General features: G+C 42.9%; 1 protein-coding gene across 2 annotated transcripts; it reads left to right on the top strand.

Moving 5' to 3' along the window:
* Positions 1-3,639: 3,639 nt before the first annotated feature.
* ZBTB8OS (zinc finger and BTB domain containing 8 opposite strand) lies at positions 3,640-19,615 on the top strand. Of its 2 annotated transcripts, XM_054011518.1 has the most exons (7): positions 3,640-3,763; positions 8,279-8,303; positions 11,543-11,664; positions 11,940-12,022; positions 12,439-12,491; positions 14,734-14,770; positions 15,868-19,615. In XM_054011518.1, exons 1-7 carry the CDS (start codon positions 3,676-3,678, stop codon positions 15,952-15,954), a joined length of 495 nt encoding a protein of 164 aa, XP_053867493.1. In that variant the 5' UTR covers positions 3,640-3,675; the 3' UTR covers positions 15,955-19,615. The 2 variants fall into 2 exon arrangements, with proteins under 2 accessions (XP_053867493.1, XP_053867494.1); XM_054011519.1 differs by lacking the exons at positions 3,640-3,763; positions 8,279-8,303 and adding an exon at positions 9,868-10,240.
* Positions 19,616-21,688: the final 2,073 nt, after the last annotated feature.

The following is a 21,688-nucleotide window of genomic DNA, read 5'->3' on the forward strand; positions in this document are numbered from 1 at the left end:
GAAAGCCCACGCACCAGGACATTGACACCGAGCAACGAATGACCCAGATGGAGGAGGATGTCCCTGCCTCTCAGCAGAGAAACTGAGCAGAGACCCAAACTGGAGAACAAAGGGCTGGGAGGTGTGAGGTGGGGACATAAGAGTTGGCTCCTGGAAGAAGCTTGGAGCGCTATTACCTGGGAACTGAGGAATGAAGTCAGAGAGAGAGTCTGAAAATGGGGTTCACTACTGCTTGACTGGTGCTCTGGGCTGACCAGAATGTTTTAATCTTAATTTCTGTATACTAACCTAAGGACTTCCTATGCTGTGTTCTAGCTGACTAATAAACCCTACTGTATTGAAAATGCTGTTAGTGTCAGTGTAATTACTTGGTAAAGTGCACTAATCCCTGAAGAGTGTACAAGTCTGTATCAGGACCCTGTCTCAGTGGGACTTGCTGAACAGAGCTCAGTGTGTAGCAGGAGTGATGAAGCCCCAGAAGTTCAGTCTCAGGAGATGGTAAGGATGCATGGCCTACCCTGGGAAACAAGTGGGACCCCTTGGGGTCTGACAGATCACGGATTCCTCCAAGACGCTCTTCCAAAACTGGGAGTGTAGCACTGATCCTGTGGATCCATGATAAGGAGTAATATTGTATTATGTATTGGCTAAGGTGCACCAAGGAGGAATATGCAATGAACAACCACTCATCTATAATAGGTTTCAGAGTAGCAGCCGTGTTAGTCTGTATCCTCAAAAAGAACAGGAGTACTTGTGGCACTTTAGAGACTAACAAATTTATTTGAGCATAGGCTTTCGTGGGCTACAGCCCACTTCATCGGATGCATAGAATGGAACATATAATAAGGAGATATATATATACACATATAGAGAACATGAAAAGGTGGGAATTGCCCTACCAACTCTAATAGGCTAATTAATTAAGATAAGCTATTATCAGCAGGAGAAAAAAAACTTTTGTAGTGATGATCAAGATGGCCCATTTCAGACAGTTTGACAAGAAGGTGGGTGTGAGGATACTTAACATGGGGAAATAGATTCAATGTGTGTAATGGCTCATATAATACAGGCAATGCTGCATGTTAGTCCAAGCAGTTTTTAAATAGTGCAGCACTATACTGCAGAGACTAGAGGCCCCACCATGCAGTGCTCCAAGATGTTCTTTAATGAGGTGCTGCATCAGACATTTGAGGTCTCCATACTGCATCTAGGAGAGAGCCGAAAAACTGTTAGCGGCTCCACTTTATGCAAATTATCCATAAGCCTCCGTTTTTTTAAAGTTTGTGTGTCCCTACATACTACATCTGAGGGAAGTAAATACACCTAGGAATAAATTTTTTTTGTCTACAAGTCAGAGCAATCTATTATCAGATAAAATTTTGGGGGGGAGGGATAGCTCAGTGGTTTGAACAGTGGCCTGCTAAATCCAGCATTGTGAGCTCAATCCTTGAGAGGCCATTTAGGGAACTGGGGTAAAAATCTGTCTGGGGATTGGTCCTGCTTTGAGCAGGGGGGGTTGGACTAGATGACCTCCTGAGGTCCCTTCCAACCCTGATAATCTATGAATAGTATGGAACACCCTAAAATCCAAACAATTACAGAATTTGAGAAATAAGGTTCAAATTGAGACTTTAATCTGATTCCTAAATCTTGGATGTTTCCTGTCTCCTGATTATTTTCTTAGTTCTCTCTATGGCAGCAAGACATAAATGGACTATATCCAACCCTAGTCAATACTTTCCCCGTTCCACTTAGATGTGACAGAGATGGACATTATAGAAAACACTACGTTGGATAGACACAGACTATACTCTGCCCTTAATCCCAATTTTAAAAAGCAGACTAGCTGCAGCTAAAAACATGTGGTCTAGAGGTGTACACACTAGACTAGCACTCAGGAAATGCAGAGGTTCTATTTCTGACTCTACTAGGAGACTTTAGATAAGTCACTTGTACATCTCTGAGCTTCCATTTCCTCATTTTTAAAGTGGAAATAATGATACTGACCTCCTTTAAAATCTCCTGATAAAAAGCACTATGAGAGCTTTTTATTTAGTCCTTCCAAAAAGTCCTTCCCTTCTACTGAAATTAAAAAGATATACCCTTATTTCACTTCACATATGCCTTATTTATAGATTTCCCCTCTTATGTTTTTATTATGAGCCCTGTGTTGTCAACCCCAAATATTGAAAAAATAATTAACTTGGCCCATAAAAAATTGAGAGATTGTTTTCAAAATCATGAGGTTTTTATATATATATATATATATATATATATATATATATATATATATATATTAAATGTTAGGTCCTTTTTCTTGCCTTTTGGCTCTTTAGGGATCCCTTGCTTCACGTTTTCAAGCTTTTCTCTGCAAGCACGAGGGCTAGAAATGTACTTTAAAAATTAAAGTTGAAATTATCATGCAATAGCATGATTCCAGAACCTGGGCCTTTAAGAAGACACTACACATTGTGAGACCTTCATGATAAAATCACAAGAGCTGGCAATACTGTTTTGAATCAGTACAATTTCCATCAGCTGTTGAGGATGCTACTTGGATTTAGATCCTTCCACATGCAAACAATTTAAGGAAAGAGCAAGGCTTGCCACTCTGTGGGGAAGGGGAAGATATAGGAAGGTCCAGTTCGGGGATAAATATTTTATTACAGAACCTGCAGTTGATATGTGTTTTATGGTCCTGACGTTTATTTCCATTTACCTTTCAAATTATAAACCTGGCATGAAAGTCTGAAGGAACTGCAAAGAGGCTGATTTTAGGAAACATACTCTTCACTGGGATCTGACAACCTTGTTCGCTAGGGACCAGATCCTATGCAGAGCCCCATTGACTTAAGCATTTGTGTGTGTTTTCAGGATTGGGGACTAACAAACAGTCACTGCCCTTAAGAACAGATTTCACTTTTATCTGCTGTAGTAACATGGTTGAGAGCCACAGAGTCTGCATTTGTGCCAGCTGTTGTGGTTTTGGTGGGCTTTATAGGGGCTTGTTTTGTAACACGTCTGTGTTTAGATTACCATATGTGCACTGGACAGCGTTCTGTAAAGTGCTGAATACCCTCAGATGCCATTAACTTCAGGGGGACTGGAAAGCATTTGACACTTGTAAGCTCAGGCAGGCCTCCTATACAACTGGCTTGTTACTTTGGTTTTAATATCATTCTATTATTTATGGAGCATTGACAGCATGCTTGGGGCATAAAGGAAGACATTATTCCTGCTCCAAGGAGTTTACAATTTGTGGCCCCAAACCTGCAAAGACTTATGCACATGCTTAACTTTACCCACTGTGCATGTTCACTATTTGCAGTGCATACATTTAAACGCACATGTAAAATCTTGGCAGAATCAAGGTCTAAAGTTCCCCCATGAACAAAGGATTTGGTGGCATGGGAATTCAAAGAGGCACATTTAAAAAGAGGCATATCACCGTTCCATAGCCTCCTACAATTGTGGTGCTAGCTACTTTTAGTAATAATAAAACAATAAAAGAGCTCTTCCAAAATTGCTATTGATTCTCCTCAGAGACTGGCCTGATAAAAAGAGAACTCTCTCTTTAAGCACCAGCATCACGTGTGGAAACTTCCCTGACAGTAGCCTGGAAGGGGGTGGCCATTTTTATAAAGCAGGAAGTGAGTGGTGTACACCAAAGTGATCATGGCAGACAACTACAGGGACTATAATCTGACAGCAGACCAGCAGGCCATTAAAGCCAAGTATCCGCCCCTCAATAAGAAATATGAGTGTGAGTATTCCTAGCCTTGTCTAGGCATAGTCTATGGGGTGCTGGGTGTGGGGGGACTATGGAAAGGTGAGTGCTGTATGCTGTTTTTACTTTCAGATTGTGGGTGTGTCTGTAGTTTAACTGTAGGGGTTGTTTATGTTTCTTAATTTGTTGAATTATTTTGTGCCTTTCTGTGATCTAAATAACTAGACAATGACTTATTCATAAAAAGCAAACCGAGAAACTCTCCTTCTAAGCTGTTTCTTGTCTCTAAACAAATGCTTAAGATCTTAGCTGGAGAATATATTTTTTCCATTTCCTTCTCCACTCGTTTTTCTATTTGTTTTGTTTTTGCATTATGTGCTTTAATTTGCTGCTTTGAGACTTTTGCCTGGGCTTTTCCCTCCCTTCCCTCCCCAGGAATTCCTTCCTGCCTTGATTTAATAGCTTTAGGCACTTACAGGAAGGGCCTCCTGTGTCTAACTGCAGTTTTATTTGGGTAGTGCCCATTTGGGAGAGTAGTTTGTGTAATTCATTAACATATATTCCAGGACTTGTTCAGCTCTTAAGCCTAGTATAGGTCTAATGACAGCAGCATATTCCACCAGTCAAAATGGAACCAATCTTCCTTAGGTAATCAGAAAAGATTTTTATTCTCTGGTTGAAATGAGTTGTTGTCATCGTGTTTGTTGTTTGTTAGAGACAGTTGGTAGGGAAACTAGTCACAAATCATAATCAGGTAAGTGATTATGGAACCAAGAGGATGGTTTTCAGCTGTGATGATCTATGGTCTGTTACTTATTTTAGATCTGTCTCCAACAAATGTGGTTATTTCGCACACTTTTTTTTTTATTACTGTGAGTTGACTTAAATTCTAGATCCCTAAATTGTGGTTGTATAAAATTTTATGTGTTAAAGAAATTAATATTACATAATTTAAGATTAATTTTATAGTGTGGGTCCCTGTCCTCCTCATTTTGTAATTCTTAATAGTTTAAAAGCCAATGCCACATATTAGGGTGGTGTTCATGTATAGCTTAAAAGCTATAAATGAACAAAAAAAGGCTTGTGCACTGAGCCTGCAGAATATACCAGACACATGACACTTCTCAGCCTTGAGGGAAAAGAAGAAATTGTCACAGACATCTAGTCCTCATCACTTGTTTGCTGTGTTGGTGCAGTAAACACTTTTAATATCTCATAAGAGCTGGCAGAAATCTGTTTTAGCTAGAGATAGGAGATATACACTGTGTTCATCTTTGCTTTGAAATTCTGTTCTATAACTTATGTTGTTTGACAATGCAACAACACTGATACACCATTTCTAGGTTTCCCCTATTGATTTTAATAACTATCATTTTCATTCAATCACTAGCTCACTTACTTTTGTCCCTTAACTTTGCTCTCAATTAGATTTTGTCACTTAGGGTCATCATACTCTTTATTTGTTAAGTGCACTGTCCTCTCTTAAAACCCTTACTGACACACACATCCCCAAACCCAGCTGTAAAAGCCTTTTTTATGAAAGAGCGGTTTTGCTTAAAATTGACTTTCATCATCTTAAGGAGTAATGATCCGGATTTGGAGCATACTGCCCTGGCAATAATAAAATGGAGAAACTGTGCCATCTTGGGTGTGATCACACAAGCACTTAGCACTTGGCATAAGTCAATGGGACTTAAAGGTAGTAAGCATTATTGGTCAGATTTTCAAGAGTGCTCTTCACTCAGCAGCTGTCCCCACTTCTGGCAGCTGATGGGCAGTATTTGTAGGATCGGGCCTAATGCCTGCATCTTGCACTGTAGGTGCGCAGAGCCGGACTCTTTAGTCCTTTCACTGGACTACTCTTAACATGACTCTGTACAAAGATATCTATCTGCAGTGGATTGTACAGTCCATGTATACGCTTTTTTGGATCCGTTAGTGGCTGATGACCAATGTTTTGACTGTTCATGTATCTGCTTTAACGGCACAAGTTTGGAAACTATTTTTTAAAGACCGTTTTAAACATAAACCTAATGCTTTACAGAGTGCAGCTATACTGGGGAGCCCTTATGTAACTGAAGGCATTTAGGGTCTGATCCTCTGAGTTACTGGTTTCAGTGGGAATCAAGTGCTCAAGTGTTGGGAAAGAGTCAACATCTATTTTTTTTTTTTTTTTTTTTTTTTTTTTTGTATAAAGAGAAATCATGCCTCACCAATCTACTAGAATTCTTGAAGGGATCAACAAACGTGGACAAGGGGGATCCAGTGGATATAGTGTACTTAGATTTTTCAGAAAGCCTTTGACAAGGTCCCTCACCACAGGCTCTTAAGCAAAGTAAGCTGTCTTGGGATAAGAGGAAGGTCCTCTCATGGATTGGTAACTGGTTAAAAGATAGGAAACGAAGGGTAGGAATAAATGGTCAGCTCTCAGAATGGAGAGAGGTAAATAGTGGTGTTCCCCAGGCGTTGCTACTGGGACCAGTCCTATTCAACATATTAATAAATTATCTGGAAAAAGGGGTAAACAGTGAGGTGGCAAATTTGCAGATGATACAAAACTACTCAAAATAGTTAAGTCCCAGGCAGATTGCAAAGAGCTACAAAAGGATCTCTCAAAATTAGGTGACTGAGCAACAAAATGGCAGATGAAATTCAATGTTGATAAATGCAAAGTAATGCACATTGGAAAACCTAATCCCAACTATACGTATAAAATGATGGGGTCAAAATTAGCTCTTACCACTCAAGAAAGAGATCTTGGAGTCATTGTGGAGAGTTCTCTGAAAACATCCACTCAATGTGCAGCAGCAGTCAAAAAAGCAAACAGAATGTTGGGCATCATTAAGAATGATAATGTGACAGAAAATATCATACTGCCTCTATATAAATCCATGGTACTCCCACATCTTGAATACTGCGTGCAGATGTGGTTGGTCCATCTCAAAAAAGATGTATTGGAATTGGAAAACATTCAGAAAAGGGCAACAAAATGATTAGGGGGATGGAACAGCTTCCATATGAGGAGAGATTAATAAGACTGGGACTTTGCAGCTTGGAAAAGAGATGATTAAGCAGGGGATATGATTGAGGTCTATAAAATCATGACTGATGTGGAGAAAGTAAATCAGGAAGTGTTATTTACTCCTTCTCATAAAACAAGAATTAGGGGTCACCAAATGAAATTAATAGGCAGCAGGTTTAAAACAAACAAAAGGAAGTATTTCTTCACACAAAGCACAGTCAACCTGTGGAACTCTTTGCCAGAGGATGTTTTGAAGGTCAAGACTATAACAGGGTTCAAAAGAGAACTAGATAGGTCCATCAATGGCTATTAGCCGGAATGGGCAGACATGGTGTCCCTAGCCTCTGTTTGCCAGAAGCTGGGAATGGGCAACAGGGGATGGATCACTTGCTGATTACCTGTTCTGTTCATTCCCTCCGGGGCACCTGGCATTGGCCACTGTTGGAAGACAGGATACTAGGCTAGATGGACCTTTGGTCTGACCCAGTATGGCTGTTCTTATGTTCTCCCCAACTTCCTGTATCTGGTCCTGATCCATCAACATTATGCTTCAAAATTATGGTGCAGAATACTGTTATCAATTACAACACCACACCTTGTTGTATGCAAGCAGCAAAATACATTCTGTACCACCTGCTTCTTTTTTCTTCTTCAGCTCAGTCCCCTCTGGGGTATTGTGCCTACAATGGAGGTGGGAGTACATTTACATTGTAAAATTAACTTGGTTACATTGTCTGTGCTTGACTCCTACAAGCAGAAGCACAGGGAGGGGCTGAATGTTGACGAGCTGACCCGAAGAATAGATTAATGGAAGGCGGATAAAAGCTGGAATGGTCTAGAATAGCATTTTAACAAATAAAACTGATTTTAAAAGCAGTGGATGCAGTTAGACAACCTGGCTGCATAAAGAAAAGACTAACCTATGCATGGGTGGGCTTGTGCTGAGCAGAAGCTGTTAGGAACTTGTAACCACGAAATCTTTTGCAGGTTTGAAGGACTACCTCCTACCAGAGCCCCTGTCAGAAAATAACTGTGGGCAATTAAGCTGGCTATAGCTTCTGGGAGGAGAGCAAATCAGACTCTGGTCTATTTAGGCAGGGAATTGTGCCACCTGGAAAAAACCCACTCAGGAGCAGGAGAGAGATGTGGGTCTCTCCCCAAGAGAGGTGATGGCTGGGAGCTGGAAGCCTAAGAGTGGGTGCCCTTGGTGGACCACAAAAGGGGAACACTGTTGCAGCCTGCCCTGAATTGTACCATGTTATCGGTGGCTTCACTAGCAACAAGTTGGCTTTTGGTGGCTTTCTTTTAAAACCTGCTCTGTGGACATGTGTTGATGACCCTGAATTAAATATTTTCCAATGTCCTTGTTTATTAATAGATTAACACACTAACTGGAACTTCAGTGTCAAAACAACCACAAACAATTATCTTGTTATTAACAGAACCTGACTTTTTTTCTTCCATATTATTGCTTATTTTTAAACCACCATGATGATCTCATGATAACTATTCTTTTTCTACTCCCTCAGATCTGGATCACACAGCTGATGTGCAGTGAGTATTTACAGCTGCAATTTCTACTCCTGGGGGAATTCTTTGCCAAAAAAATTAAATTCTGTGCACAATATTTTAAAATTCTGCAAATGTTATTTGTCAAAATATCAGTATAATCATGCCAGTTTCAATTATTTTGGTAATTTATTTCAAAATATCTGTCAGCAAGTTTGTCTGTAACAATACAGACCAAAAAAAGATTCTGGTAATTTTTTTTGACAAACAGATTCCTTACTAGGGATATTAACATAGAACTTTGAGTAATTAATTTTAAATTACAATACAGAACTGTATTTCCTGCACCTGTCAGAAGCAGTGCAAAGGCTTGGGGGAGTCAGGGGCAACGGAGGAGCTGAGGGAGAGGGAAGGAGCCTGGAGTGAACCCGGAGGGTTGTTGGATGTGGCTGGGAGAAGTATGGAACAGGTTGTTTGTTTGTTGGGGTGGGGCTGGATTGTTAGGGAATTCGGAAGCCTTCCGCATGCAGACCCTTGGTGACCCAAAGCCTGTCCCATTCAGTCAGGCCCATCTGCCCCTCTCCCCACACCTCCCATCCCCATGGGCACAGTGCCAACTTTCTAATGTGCCAGGGGGTGCACGACCCTAGCTCCAGTGCCAGAGCATCCATGGAGTCAGCACCTATGCCCATGGGTCTCTGCAGCTTCCTTCCCCATCCGAATATGTCCCTGCAGCCATTCTCCCCCATCCCCATGTGGCCTTGCATCCCAACTCCCATTTAGCCCCTGGTTCAACACTGTCACCACACCATCTCCTGGGCCCATGCCCCAGTCTGCCCTCCCCCCCCCAGCTATTCTGAACCCCAATCTGTGACATACACACACACGCACCCAGCAGCCGTGTGTGCCCCACTCTCTGTCCTAACCTGGCTCTGGAGGCAGGGTGCAGTGATGAACTTCTCCTGGGGGAATTCTGCGCCACTGTGCATGCACAGAATTTTTTTCCCCAACAGAAAATACATTCTGCCCCAGAAGTGCTGCAGTTCGGCCTTTCGCACACCAGAGGCTGCTGTGGTGCCAACGCGTCCTCTGGTGGGCAAAAGGAAGAACTGCAGCACTTCCAGGGCAGAATGTATTTTCTGTTGGGGGGGATTCTGTGCATGCACAGTGGCGCAGAATTCCCCCAGGAGTAAATTTTTGTGTGTAACCTCACTAAGATTAATTCTTCTATTACATTTGATGTAAATCAGGAGTAACTGTGAAGTCAGCAGGGTTGCATCTATGTAAACTGTTGTGAGAGGAGAATTGGGCCAAATATATCCCCTTTGAGCTTACGGAATGCATATCTAAGCATGCTGAGATGCAGAGGTGCTGGAACTAGGGGTCTGGGGGTGCAGCAGCACCCTCTTGCTTGAAATAGTTTCTATCATGTACAGGGTTTACAGTCTTGTTCAATGGCTTTCAGCACCCCCACTATAAAAGTGGTTCCAACACCACTGCTGGGATGCTAGATATTCTTTGTTTCATTTCAACGATATGGTTTCTCTTGGGAGGACATGGGGGGGTGGGGGGGGAAATATAGTCATCTATTTCTCTTTTTTATTAAGGTTGTGATGGATTCCCTGGGGTGCAGCCTGGGACCATGGGACCGCTGTGCCCCCTAAACTCTGCAACCTGGGCTGTCTGTCATAATGCCTTTCTAGTGACCAGCAGCAAACCCCTCCAGGAGCTGTTATCACTCAGCACAACCACATGTGGAGCCCCAGAGCCAGCTAGATTGCATGAATGCTCCCAGAGCCACTCATGAATCACACCGGGAAAGGCACCAGCCAAATCCTCCCAGCACTGGACTTCAGGAATATATTCAAGATGGGCAGTGCAGATTTATTAATTGGTTCACTACTTCATTAATGGAAAGTAGACATACTCCAGCCTTTGCAAAACCTGAGCAGATTTACCACACACTTCAGGCAAATTCACTGGTAAAGATAAACCGTAAAACACATGTATTGACTACAAAAGATGGATTTTTAAGTGATGGGCAAAAAGTCAGTTAGTTACCAATAGAAATAAAATATAAGCCTGCAGTCTTAATTCTCAACACTATTAGACTGGGCAACAACTAGATTAGATTAAGCCGTTTTTCTCACTCCACTGGATATTGCAGTTCATAGTACACCGATTTCACCCTAGACATCTGGGCCAGTCCCCTCAGTGGGAGTCTTCAGAGTGTCCTTGTTGCTTGCAGTGTAGTTGGGTGAAGGAGAAAGGCCAAGCCTGGGCCCCTGTGTTCAGTTTTGTACCCTGCTTGTAGAACACAAGTCCAGGAATGTCTCAGGGCATTGCTGAGTCTCCAGGCAAGGTTGAGCAATTCCCTTGGTGTGGCCTCATGCAAGTGAATCATTGAATTGTAGTGCCCTTGCTAGACAGTGGTGGTTGATGGGTTGACACCCTGCCCGAGCGTTGGTTACTTTCCTTGCTGTTGCCTCTGGGGAGCTAATATCTGCTGATTCCCCAACTTACAGCATGTTTTAGTGACAACCATACAACACAATTCTCATAACGTCACATACATTAATGATCTACATACAGACTCTCCCCGACTTACGCAAGCATTCTGTTCTGGAACTCTTTGCGTAAGTTGGGAACGCATCTCCAACAATTACGTGCGCCAAAAGACAAAAACTTACAGAGAAAGTTCTGTACGTGGATTTCTGTAAGTCAGGTTTGTGTAACCCGGGGAATTTCTGTATATGGATAGAGAAATGACTTTCAGCAGATAATAACCTTTCCCCTGGTACTTTACAAGGCATGCTTTATATGTAATATCACAATTCTATACAGATGAGTATGCGGGGGTTACAGGGTGCTCCCCCAAGGTACAGAATGTCACAGAGGTATGCCTAGAGTACTCCTGAAATAAGTCTAAGCTACATGGAGGTGTTTTAATTCTTCATCTCTTTGTCTCTTCGCTTCAAACTCAAATTTTCATGCTACTTCTTATTTCCAAGTGGTCTATTTCCATGCCTGCCAACTGTCCATATTTAGGAAGGACATCACTACTTTTAATAAAATATTTACTACTTTCCCACTGTCCCTCCAAAAGGAAGCCCCTTTCCTCTTGCAATTTTTAAGCAGTGCTTCCCTAATCTTGGGTAATGGCAGGCCTGCACTTCTCGGCATTCACTTCCTTTCCCACTTATACTAGCACCCCAATCTTTCATCTGCATCCCCCCCACTTTCTTTGTTACTGTTGTATGATGGAGTAATGCTGATGTCTGTAGGTTACATGCCTGGGGAGATACTTTGGAAGAGACATTTGAGCAATGTGCTATGGCCATGTTTGGCTACATGACGGATACAGAGACTGTTGAACCCTTGGATACTATAGAAGTGGAGGCAGAAGGTAAGAAGGCAATGGACCTATTCTATTAACTCGTTGAAAGAGAAGTGCATTGAAATTAAAAGGTCAGTACTACATCTAAGGAGCCAATCTCAGTTGGCTCCTTAGATGTGGTACTGGTGCAGATTTATTAAATCCAGATTTATACACAGGTAATCTGAACCTTCTAGTGCTTTGTCATCAGGAAACTGCCCCTTTGATATGGACTCAAAGAATGTTTGGGAAGTTCTTGACCGGGCTCCCAGTTGAGTCACTTTCTCTCTGCTTCTATCCTGCAGGACATGACCTCCCTTCTCTTCTCTATAACTTCTTGAATGAGTGGCTGTATAAATTCAGTGCTGACCAGTTCTTCATACCCAGGGTAAGTCTCTTCCATCTTACAGGACAGGAATATTCCCTACCAACACCTGCCCTATGTACAGCAGTATCTGGGGCAGTAAAGGTGGAACCAACAAACCACTTAGACCCACCAACACATGGGAGGATTGTAGACACAAGGATAGGGAGAGGCAAGAAATATACTCTTAGTGTAGCTGTTATAAATGCTAATGAATAGGTGCCATTCTACTGTAATAACTGTTCTATGTACATCTGAATTCTGAACACCAGTGTGTCTCTCTAAGGCTGCTCAAATGTTGGCTTTAGGTTCTGATGATTATGTGAATATTGGCTTTGTATGAGGGCATGTTCACTGGGAGTCTTCATCTGGTGGTATAAATCATTCTGAGAAGTCCTCTTAATGGCAAATTTTCCCCCCTGTTTCTTTTTTCCTTGCAGGAGGTGAAAGTGCTTTACATTGACCGAATGAGGTACAAAATAAGGTCCATTGGGTGAGTGATCAACACTATTTCATTAAAAGCAAAATTCTGAAAACCAGTGAATAAGGACTAGGAAGGAGTGTGGGGGCCTTGGGCAAGTCCCTCTATCTCTGTCTGTCTTGTATATAAAATTTAAGTATCTACCATGCTCTGTCATGAAGATTAACCAGCCAATGTTTGTAAAACTGTATAAATACTACTTATTATTCTGATGCGTTTCAACCAGTCACTATCAAAGACGTGGAAGCAGACCGGAAATAAAAATAATCTGAGCCCAGAACTTCAGGGAATTACTTGAGACCATGCAGGGACTGTAGGCAAATCAACGTCTCTCCACTTCCTTCTCCCTGTTTTGTCGGCCTTCTCTAGACTAGGATTTAAAGGTGTGATGATAGATTGAGCTAGCTCAATCTAACTAACCTCATCTAAGGGTACGTCTATACTTACCCGCTGGTTCGGCGGCAAGCAATCTATCTTCTGGGATCGATTTATTGCATCTTGTTTAGACGCAATGAATCGATCCCGGAAGTGCTCGCCGTCGACGCCAATAATCCTGCTCCACGAGAGGAGTAGGCAGAGTCGACGGGGGAGCCTGCCTGCCACGTGTGGACCCATGGTAAGTACCTTTAAGTTCGAACTAAGATACGCAACTTCAGCTACATTAATAACGTAGCTGAAGTCGAAGTATCTTAGTTTGAACTGGGGGCTTAGTGTGGACCAGCCCTAAAAGTCTAATTGATACAAAGCAATTGTACTTCAGAACATGTTAACCTGATGGAGTTAAACCTACGCTCCCCGCTAGGTTTTATCTTGACCAGTTTAAAATGTTTGAACTATAGCAGCCTTATTAAGACTAGGCTGTTAGCACATGGTTAGTTAATACATTTTCCTGGTGTGGATGTGGCCATAGTCTAGACAAGGCCATAGATGCCTAGTTTCACTCCCACTGGAGAATTTCTATAGCATTTACATTCTGAAGGGGTTGTTGATTCGGTGAATTTATTGGGGGATTAGCTTTTCAATTTTGTAGCTGACCGTACACTGCGTGTATTGTACTTGCATGAGGAGACTTGGAAGGACCAGAATAACTTGAATCCTTTTTAATAGGAGGATTGTATAGGGGAACTGTGTAAGAGTGAATCTCTAATGCATAAGTGAAAGGAAAAGGGGCTTTGTTTGTTCTCCTCTTCCTCCTATCTATTTTAAGTACTTCTCTGGGCCCCTTTATTTTTAGTGCCTCACAGGCTTTAACATATTTATCCTCCCAAAACCCCTGTGAGGTGTGGAAGTGCTATCATCCCCATTTTACAGGTGGGGGAACTGAAACCATGGGAGGCTAAGGGTACGTCTATACCCAGCCGCTATTTCGGCGGCTGGCAATGGAACTTCTGGGTTCGACTTATCGCGTCTTGTCTGGACGTGATAAGTCGAACCCGGAAGTGCTCGCCGTCGACTGCGGTACTCCAGCTCGGCGAGAGGAGTACCGCGGAGTCGACGGGGGAGCCTGCCTGCCGCGTGTGGACCGAGGTAAGATCGAACTAAGGTACTTCGAACTTCAGCTACGTTATTCAAGTAGCTGAAGTTGTGTACCTTAGTTCGATTTGGGGGGTTAGTGTAGAGCAAGCCTAAGTGACTTTCCCAAGGTCACACAGGAATTCTGTAGTAGAGTCCCACCCCAGTTCTTTTATATCATGGGTTGTGGCCTAACCACTGGCTCATGCTTCCTCTCTTCCACCCACATCTTTCCTAGCAACCCTGGCTTATGGGAGTGACCTTTCCAGCAATTAGTTGGAAAAGGCAAATTCCCCTCCATGGGGCACACAGACTCCATCAAGGGATGGTGTGCCATTCTCTCCCCTACAGTGGGAGTTGCATGTTTTAACTACTAGAGAGGGTGTAGTATGTTGTTCCCTGAGTTACTTACATTTTTTTTTTGTTGTTAATAGCTTGTAAAATTGTCCAAGAGGCTAGAGCCTGGAACAGGAGGCTTTTAATATATTTAAACAAGCATGATACAAATAACTAGCATCTATGCTGGGATGGCTCAGCTCTCTATCCCCACACCACCTCAATTGTTATGCTAGGAGAGAACTACTGAGGAGAGTTAATCTGTCGTTTACCATAAAGTGGATTTCTGCTAAGTGTCTCTCTTGCACTAGTGATTCCAGCAATGGTAGTTGCTGAATTAAACCAAAGCTTCATCAATCTCTTCATACTTATTTGTGGGTTTGTTTGTTTTTGTTTGTTCCCTAAGGTGGGGGGAAGAGTTCTCTTTACCCAAACACCCTCAGGTATGTAACAATTGCTCTGCGTCTTACAGTCTCATGGGTATGACAAAGGCTTTTCTCCCAAATTAAGAGAGCCAGTTACAGACTTTTCTGTGTAATTCGATGTCAGTATTGCCTCTGATACCAAAGCCCTGGCTCACTAACTGCCATTTGTGAAGGCAGCAATTAGCACTCCTGAAACTGTTCTGAGTAATCACCCAGACACTCCAGCTAGCAACAATGAGAAGTCAGTTGTCTTGTGGAGCCAATGAAATGCAAAGCAATCCAAAGTCAGGGGGCTTACACTGGCATTAGTTATTAGGGTGCTCTTTTGTATATTCTCTAGAGAGTCCGTAATAAACTAATATAATCCTTCCTGTTTACCTCTCACATCACCCAAACTGTGGTGTTCTGTTGTGGCTAGGAGATGGGAGATCATGCTATGCAGGAAGTAACTTTGTTCTGCTACTTTCCCATCAGTCACTGACCTAGACCAGTTACTACATGGTGATGTCCCAACCTTTGCACTCATAACAAGTGTAGCACAGCTGTGCTTCTGGGGAAGGAGATAGATATATTTATTTTTTTTAAACTAAGCAGTTTTCAAACTTTTTAGGCTTTGTACCCCTTTCAAAATAATGTAGTCTACTGCATGCCCCCATCTGACATAGGTGGGGGAGGGTGTGTGGTATCATGTGCCCCTCCCCAATTTCTTCCTTCCATTTAGCAACAGCTTCTAGAAGTTTTCACAGAGGTCAGTCAGGGGGTGGAGGTGGCACTCCCTCCTTGAGCTGCCTGGCATCACTGGCCCAAGCCACCTGGTGTCCCCACTCACTCCCGAACGTTCTTCCACACACCCCTAGGGGGCACCCCCACACACACACAGTTTGAAAATCTCTAGACTAAATAAAATGTTTGCCATTACAGGATTTTTCTTATGTACCCCCTGACGAGAGCTCACGTACCCCTAGGGGTACACATACCCCAGTTTGAAAACGACTGTAAACTGAATAGCATTCCCAGGAGGTCTGTGAATATTCATGTATTGCTGTGATTCATGCAGAGCCACTGCTGGGGCTCATGGTCTACACACTCTAATTTCCTGTGCCTATTCCCTCCAGGGTACTGAGGTCAAGGCAATAACTTATTCAGCAATGCAGATCTATGAAGAAGAGACTCCAGAAGTGTTTGTCATCATTGATATATAAAACAAGAAGAGAACTGCTGAAAGGAGTGAATGCTTGTCAGTGTTGGCAAAGGTCCCACACAGACTCTGACATCTGTCAGGAAATAATGGAAAAATTGGCTATAAATGTATTGTAATACTTGGAACCAATAAGATGCTCCCTCAGCTGGGAGGAGGAACCACAGGGAATAGCCACCTATGATTTTACTCTGAGGATGGTGAACCAGGCTGGGAACTGCGTATCTAGAAAGGAGAGCTAGATTTCTCTGGTGAGAAGAAAAGGGATTTGTAGGGAGTCTCTCGGTAGCACTGATACTTTATATTGATTTTTAAAGGCCAGCATTGGTACTGGGTTCTTTTTGAATGTAGGTGTGGGAAATCAAAAGGAGGTTATTTTTATTAGCCAAAATATATATTTTATTGAGATAGCAGGAGGGGGAGAAGACGAGATGGTAATAGCTCTGCACACTTTTGCCTGCTTTTAGAGAAACTACCTCTCCTCTGTTTTTGTGCTGCTATGATATAGATTTTAATTTGCTCGTTCCAAAGTGGCATCTCTGTTTCACTTTATTGAAAGCCTCTGAGGGTATGTCTACACAACAAAGTAAAACCCAGGGCTGGGCTGTGTCAGCTGACTCAGGCTCTGGGTGCGGGGCTGTTTCACTGCTGTGTAGACTTTCAGGCTGGCGCCCAGGCTCTGGGACCCTCCTGCCTCACAGGGTCCCAGAGCTTGGGCCCCAGCCCAAGCCTGGAAGTCTACACAGCAGTGAAACAGCCCCACGAGCCTGAGTTGGCTGGCATGGGTCAGCCACAAGTGTCTAGTTGGGGTGTAGACTTACCCTGAGATCTCTGCTGCTAGTCTGGTCTAATGAATGACTTTTAACATGGTAAATCCTTTTCCACATGTCTGTGTTAAAATGAAAAGATGCCACTAGGTGGTGCTGGATCTCTATAGAATACTGGTGTAATGACGCGTGTGTCCCTGTGAGTGTGTAGTTCAGTACTAATGTTTCCTCTTGCCCTTCCCACAAGTAGAGGCTGCATTCAGAGAGCCTACCAGGATCTGCATGTCCCAGAATAATTAGATTTTGGAATACAACGGTCACTTCTCTCCTGTTCCAGTGATGGCAGTCAATAAACTGGCTGCTGCTTCTTTCATAAGACAAGACCGTAGAAACAGTACAGAACGTTCCTCCACTGTCGGACAATGCATTATAATGCAGGAGGCAAACTCTGACTACACACCCTTCTCTGCAGGAAAGGTGTTCAAACTTCACCTTTCTTCATTGTGTTACACAGTTCTGAGCCCTTGCATGTAAACAGTGCGGAAGGTTCTTTTGCCTTTCTTTAAATGCTAAGATATATTTTGAGTTGGCCTTTACCAGCAAGGGATGGCTGTGAGTATGGTAGTGGGGAGGAGAAAAAGAATAACTACAGCACATGGCGTTTTTTGAAGGGCAGGTGTGAGTAAATTTTATTTGCAGCAACTCTGCCAGAGCTGTGTGAAAGGAGCTTTAGGGCAAACTAGAATTGGGACCTATATCTTTCACAGTAATATACAAGTTAACTGTGCGAGTGATGGTCCTTTGCTGTTTGAACATTACTGCATATAGGGATCCATACGAGACAATTAACATTTTTTTTAAATGACCGCTTATGAGCACTCCTTTATTATCAGCATAAGGGCTGGGACCTTTGAAAAGGGAAGGAGCAAATCACAGGCTGGTATCAGTAACATCTCTTCTGCAGCTGTCTCTTAAGTTTGGCTCAGTATAGCATGTTCAGAACTAGGGTAACCAGACCGCAAATGTGAAAAATTGGAACAGGGGTTGGCGGTAATAGTTGCCTAGATAAGACAAAGCCCCAACCATCGGGACTGTCCCTATAAAATTGGGACATTGTCACCCTAACGAACCCCACTGCCCACTACCTCAAAAAGGAAGCATCTATCGTACTATAACTAGGAAAGGTTTAATATTGTGTTCAGTACCCTCCATTCTTCCATTGTATTTTGAGAAAACAATTACAAAGTGTAGAAAGGGCTGCCCACTTTAAGCAGCTTTCTTTTAAAATCTTTCACTTAAGACTGACTTAAAGAAAGGAATGGGTTTTCTTGCAATCATGTTACTGTGCATGTGTCCATTTAAAAATCTCTTCAATTTAGTTGTATGTATAGTGCAAAATAAAGTTGACCTAATTGTGCAGGTGTTATAACAATCTGAGAGCAGCATCTCCTGGAGGTGAGACAGACTGGTAGGGTTAGTTTTGTAGGTGGAGTAGGGAAAATACCACCACCAATTTTCTTCCCTCTCTCTCCAATTGACCCTCTGCAACTGTTACATGTGGGCAATGACCTATTGGCTAAACTGCCCCTCTCTCAGGCTGTTGCAAGGTGTACAGTTGTGTTGGCTGTCTGCTGCTGTCCTTCACCCCAGAGCTGGCTGCAGTGGGGTGATGTCCTGTTTGTCTGGGAGGGGTGGAGGGGCTAAACACATGTGAGACTGACAACTAGTTGAACTGATGATCATGAGTGGGGTGGGTGTGTAATACAGAGTACAATGCAGGGGGGGAGGGAAGGGGAAACTAGCCTGGGCTGAGGGAAGCTGGGCCTCAGTTGGACACTGCTAGGCCAATGCTGGCTGGTGGGGTGGAGCCAGAGCGCGGGTTGGTCGGGAGGGTTTATAGCGTAAGAGTGGAACCAAAAGACACACCTGTCTGAGGGCCAGGGCGTGAATGGGGACAATCTCCCGCCCAAGCCAGCCCCTGTCCCTCCCTCGTGGCAACTCCTCACCCCATTGGGCAAAAATGGTCCGCCGATTTGTTCAGCCAGTAGCAGCGTGGAGTTGACATGGGGCCAGCGGGAAGCTCTGTGAAGCTTTGTTTACGCCACAGAGCTGTTTGAGTGCTGGGTCAGGTCCTGCCCACTCAAGGCCTCTCATCAGGAAGGAGTTCTATTGGACCAAGTGGCTGTCAATCAGTCAGATTAATCTAGTTAGCCCAACTTCCCATTGGCTGTCAGGGGGCTGTATTCAGCCAATGGTGCTTCAAGTTGGATTCTGTCACAAGAGCAACCTCGGGCAGGTCAGGTTCAGTTCCCGTTGGCGCGTGAAGGAGTTTCAGGTGGGGCTGGCTGTGGCATGTGGGGTCGATTTTTTTTGCATGAGGGGGGTAGCGTGGTGCCGAAAGCTAAAGGGGCAGCAGCAGTGGAAGTGTGAGCGGAAGGGGAGGTTGGGGAGGTTGGGGGGGCCCCTCCTGAGGGGATAGAGGGGGCAGGATGGCAAGGGCTGGCCTGTGATGGGGCTAGAGGTGAGAATGAGGGAGGTTGGGGGTGAGGCCAGTGCTGCTGGAACAACTTGTATAGTGTGTGGTGGTGGGATGGGGTTGGGGTGTGTGGGGGTTGGGGTGGAAAGTGCTGACTTCATTGCTGCATATGTGGCTCCTCTGCAGATGAAGGGGTTGTGCTTGTGGGTGAAATTTGACATTTGTTTTATCTTTTTCCCCATTTATATTTCACTCATAATGCCATATTTATTAAAATACATTTGAAAGGAATTCAAATATGTATACAGTACAATATAGCAATATTTTTTTTAAATAATCTTGTCTGTATTATCTGTAAAGAATTGAAAGCTATGAAAAGTCACTATTTTAAAATAAAAGTAGTTCATTTTATTAATGACAAATGACTACACATGTTTCATTTTGTTAGATACATATTTACATCTACAATCTGGTAACTAAAAATGTGAGTAAACTTTTAAAAAATAGTTTAGATGCAAAAGGAATGCTCTATTTGAGGAGGGGAAGGGGGAAATAGAAGTTTCCTGCTCAGACTGGAGAAACCTATTTATGTTTGTAGGCACATTATGCTGTCTCTTTTTTTTTTTTTTATTTTGGGGCATGCTTTTAATTGTATTCCATATTTATTTTTAAATATATCCATTACCTTTTGGGAAGGCTGCATCTTTGAAAAGAGCATGGTTCATGCATTTACAGATACTATAGGTTTGATTAATTAGATTTCAGCTTGTGCAGAATGCTTCTGTCTACTTTCTCATACATTAAAACAAGTGTAATTCCATACTCCTCACAGATACTACTAGATCATCTGTTTCAGTGCATAATGGGAAAAAATGTCCTCTGAGGCCCCACTCATCCATGAAGTAACTCCATCTACTAACTGCAATGAAATTACCCCATTGACTAATTTGGATCCTGATTTCAAAGCCTTCTACTGATTTACTCTGAACCTCACATGCTTTCTCTTTCTCTCCCCTTTATTCACTTATCTTAGCACTGGTCTCCTCTGCCCCTCCATAAAATCTAGCCACTTTGGTATCTGATGATACAGATTTTTTAAAAGTATGCATACATGTGGACTATATTGCACTATGCACTGGTAGCACAGGGGCAGCTGCACCCTTGCTGAACAAGGGATAAGAAATTTGCTAATGTAGGTAAACACATTTGCAGCTCCTTGGGTTCAGAACAGCCTTGTGTCTTTTTTCACCTCAACTTCAGATATTTTCAAGTCTCTTCTGGAAGTGTAACATACACTCAAAACACTTTTACAGTTAAATGAAAGTTACAAAGAGAAATTATTTTTAATTTTAACAAGTATCAACAATGGAGAAAAAGATACTATATAAAATTATTGTAGTAATGGAAAAAAATGCTTTGCTTTTAGGAGGTGTGACACTTGCTGGGTAAAACTTTGGACTTTGGTAGGTAAGAAACAAACCAATTTATATTTTAAATACTTGTTTGAAGTATGTAGGCCTTAATGAATGGACATGCCAAAAACAAGTTTAAATTCTACGTGCACTCGTATTCTAAGGGCTTGTCTATGCTACAGGTTATGTGGGTATAACTTATGTTGCTCAGGGGTGTGAATAAGCCCTCCTACCCCAAGAGTGATGTAAGTTACACTGACTTAAGTGCCAGTGTGGACAGTGCTATGTTGGTGGGAGCAGCTCTCCCCTGTTGGCATAGTGTCTTCACCAGATGCACTACAGTGGCGCAGCTGCAGCACTTCTAGTGTAGACTAGTTCTTAAACTCTCTGAAGGCCTGTTCAGCCCCTGTTGAAACTTAGCAATCTCATATCTATTGCAGCTGGAGGCTGAGAATAGTCATGCCCCATAGGGGCAATTCACTGCCTGATGATAACCACAGCACAAATAGGCTCTGGCTACACTCCATCTTTGTCCTGACACTTCCTACACTCGGGGCTATAAGGAAATAGTGGCAGAGCTGTTCTGGGGCAGGCAGGGCGTAATTCTCTAAAGCAGGGGTAGGCAACCTATGGCACGGGTGCCAAAGGTGGCACATGAGCTGATTTTCAGTGGCACTGACACTGTCCAGGTCCTGGCGATTGGTCTGGGGGTCTGAATTTTAAATGAAGCTTCTTAAACATTTTAAAAACCTTCTTTACTTTACAAACAACAATAGTTTAGTTATATATTAGACTTGTAGAAAGAGACCTTCTAAAAAGGTTAAAATGTATTACTGGCATGGGAAACCTTAAATTAGAGTGAATAAATGAAGACTCAGCACATCACTTCTGAAAGGCTGCTGACCCCTGCTCTAAAGGCTATTTCTGCCAGGTTTGCTGTCACTTTAGGTCACTGGAGCAGTGTGAAGGGGGCAGGGATACAGGAGAGAATCAGGCCCATTATTGCTACTTCGTCTATAGCCTTCTATTTCAAAGAATGTTCAAGAACCTTTTGTTTACCTTTTAATAACTCATGAAAGTCAT

Source organism: Malaclemys terrapin, chromosome 22 (assembly GCF_027887155.1).
Source record: "Malaclemys terrapin pileata isolate rMalTer1 chromosome 22, rMalTer1.hap1, whole genome shotgun sequence".
NCBI classification, from domain to species: domain Eukaryota; kingdom Metazoa; phylum Chordata; order Testudines; family Emydidae; genus Malaclemys; species Malaclemys terrapin.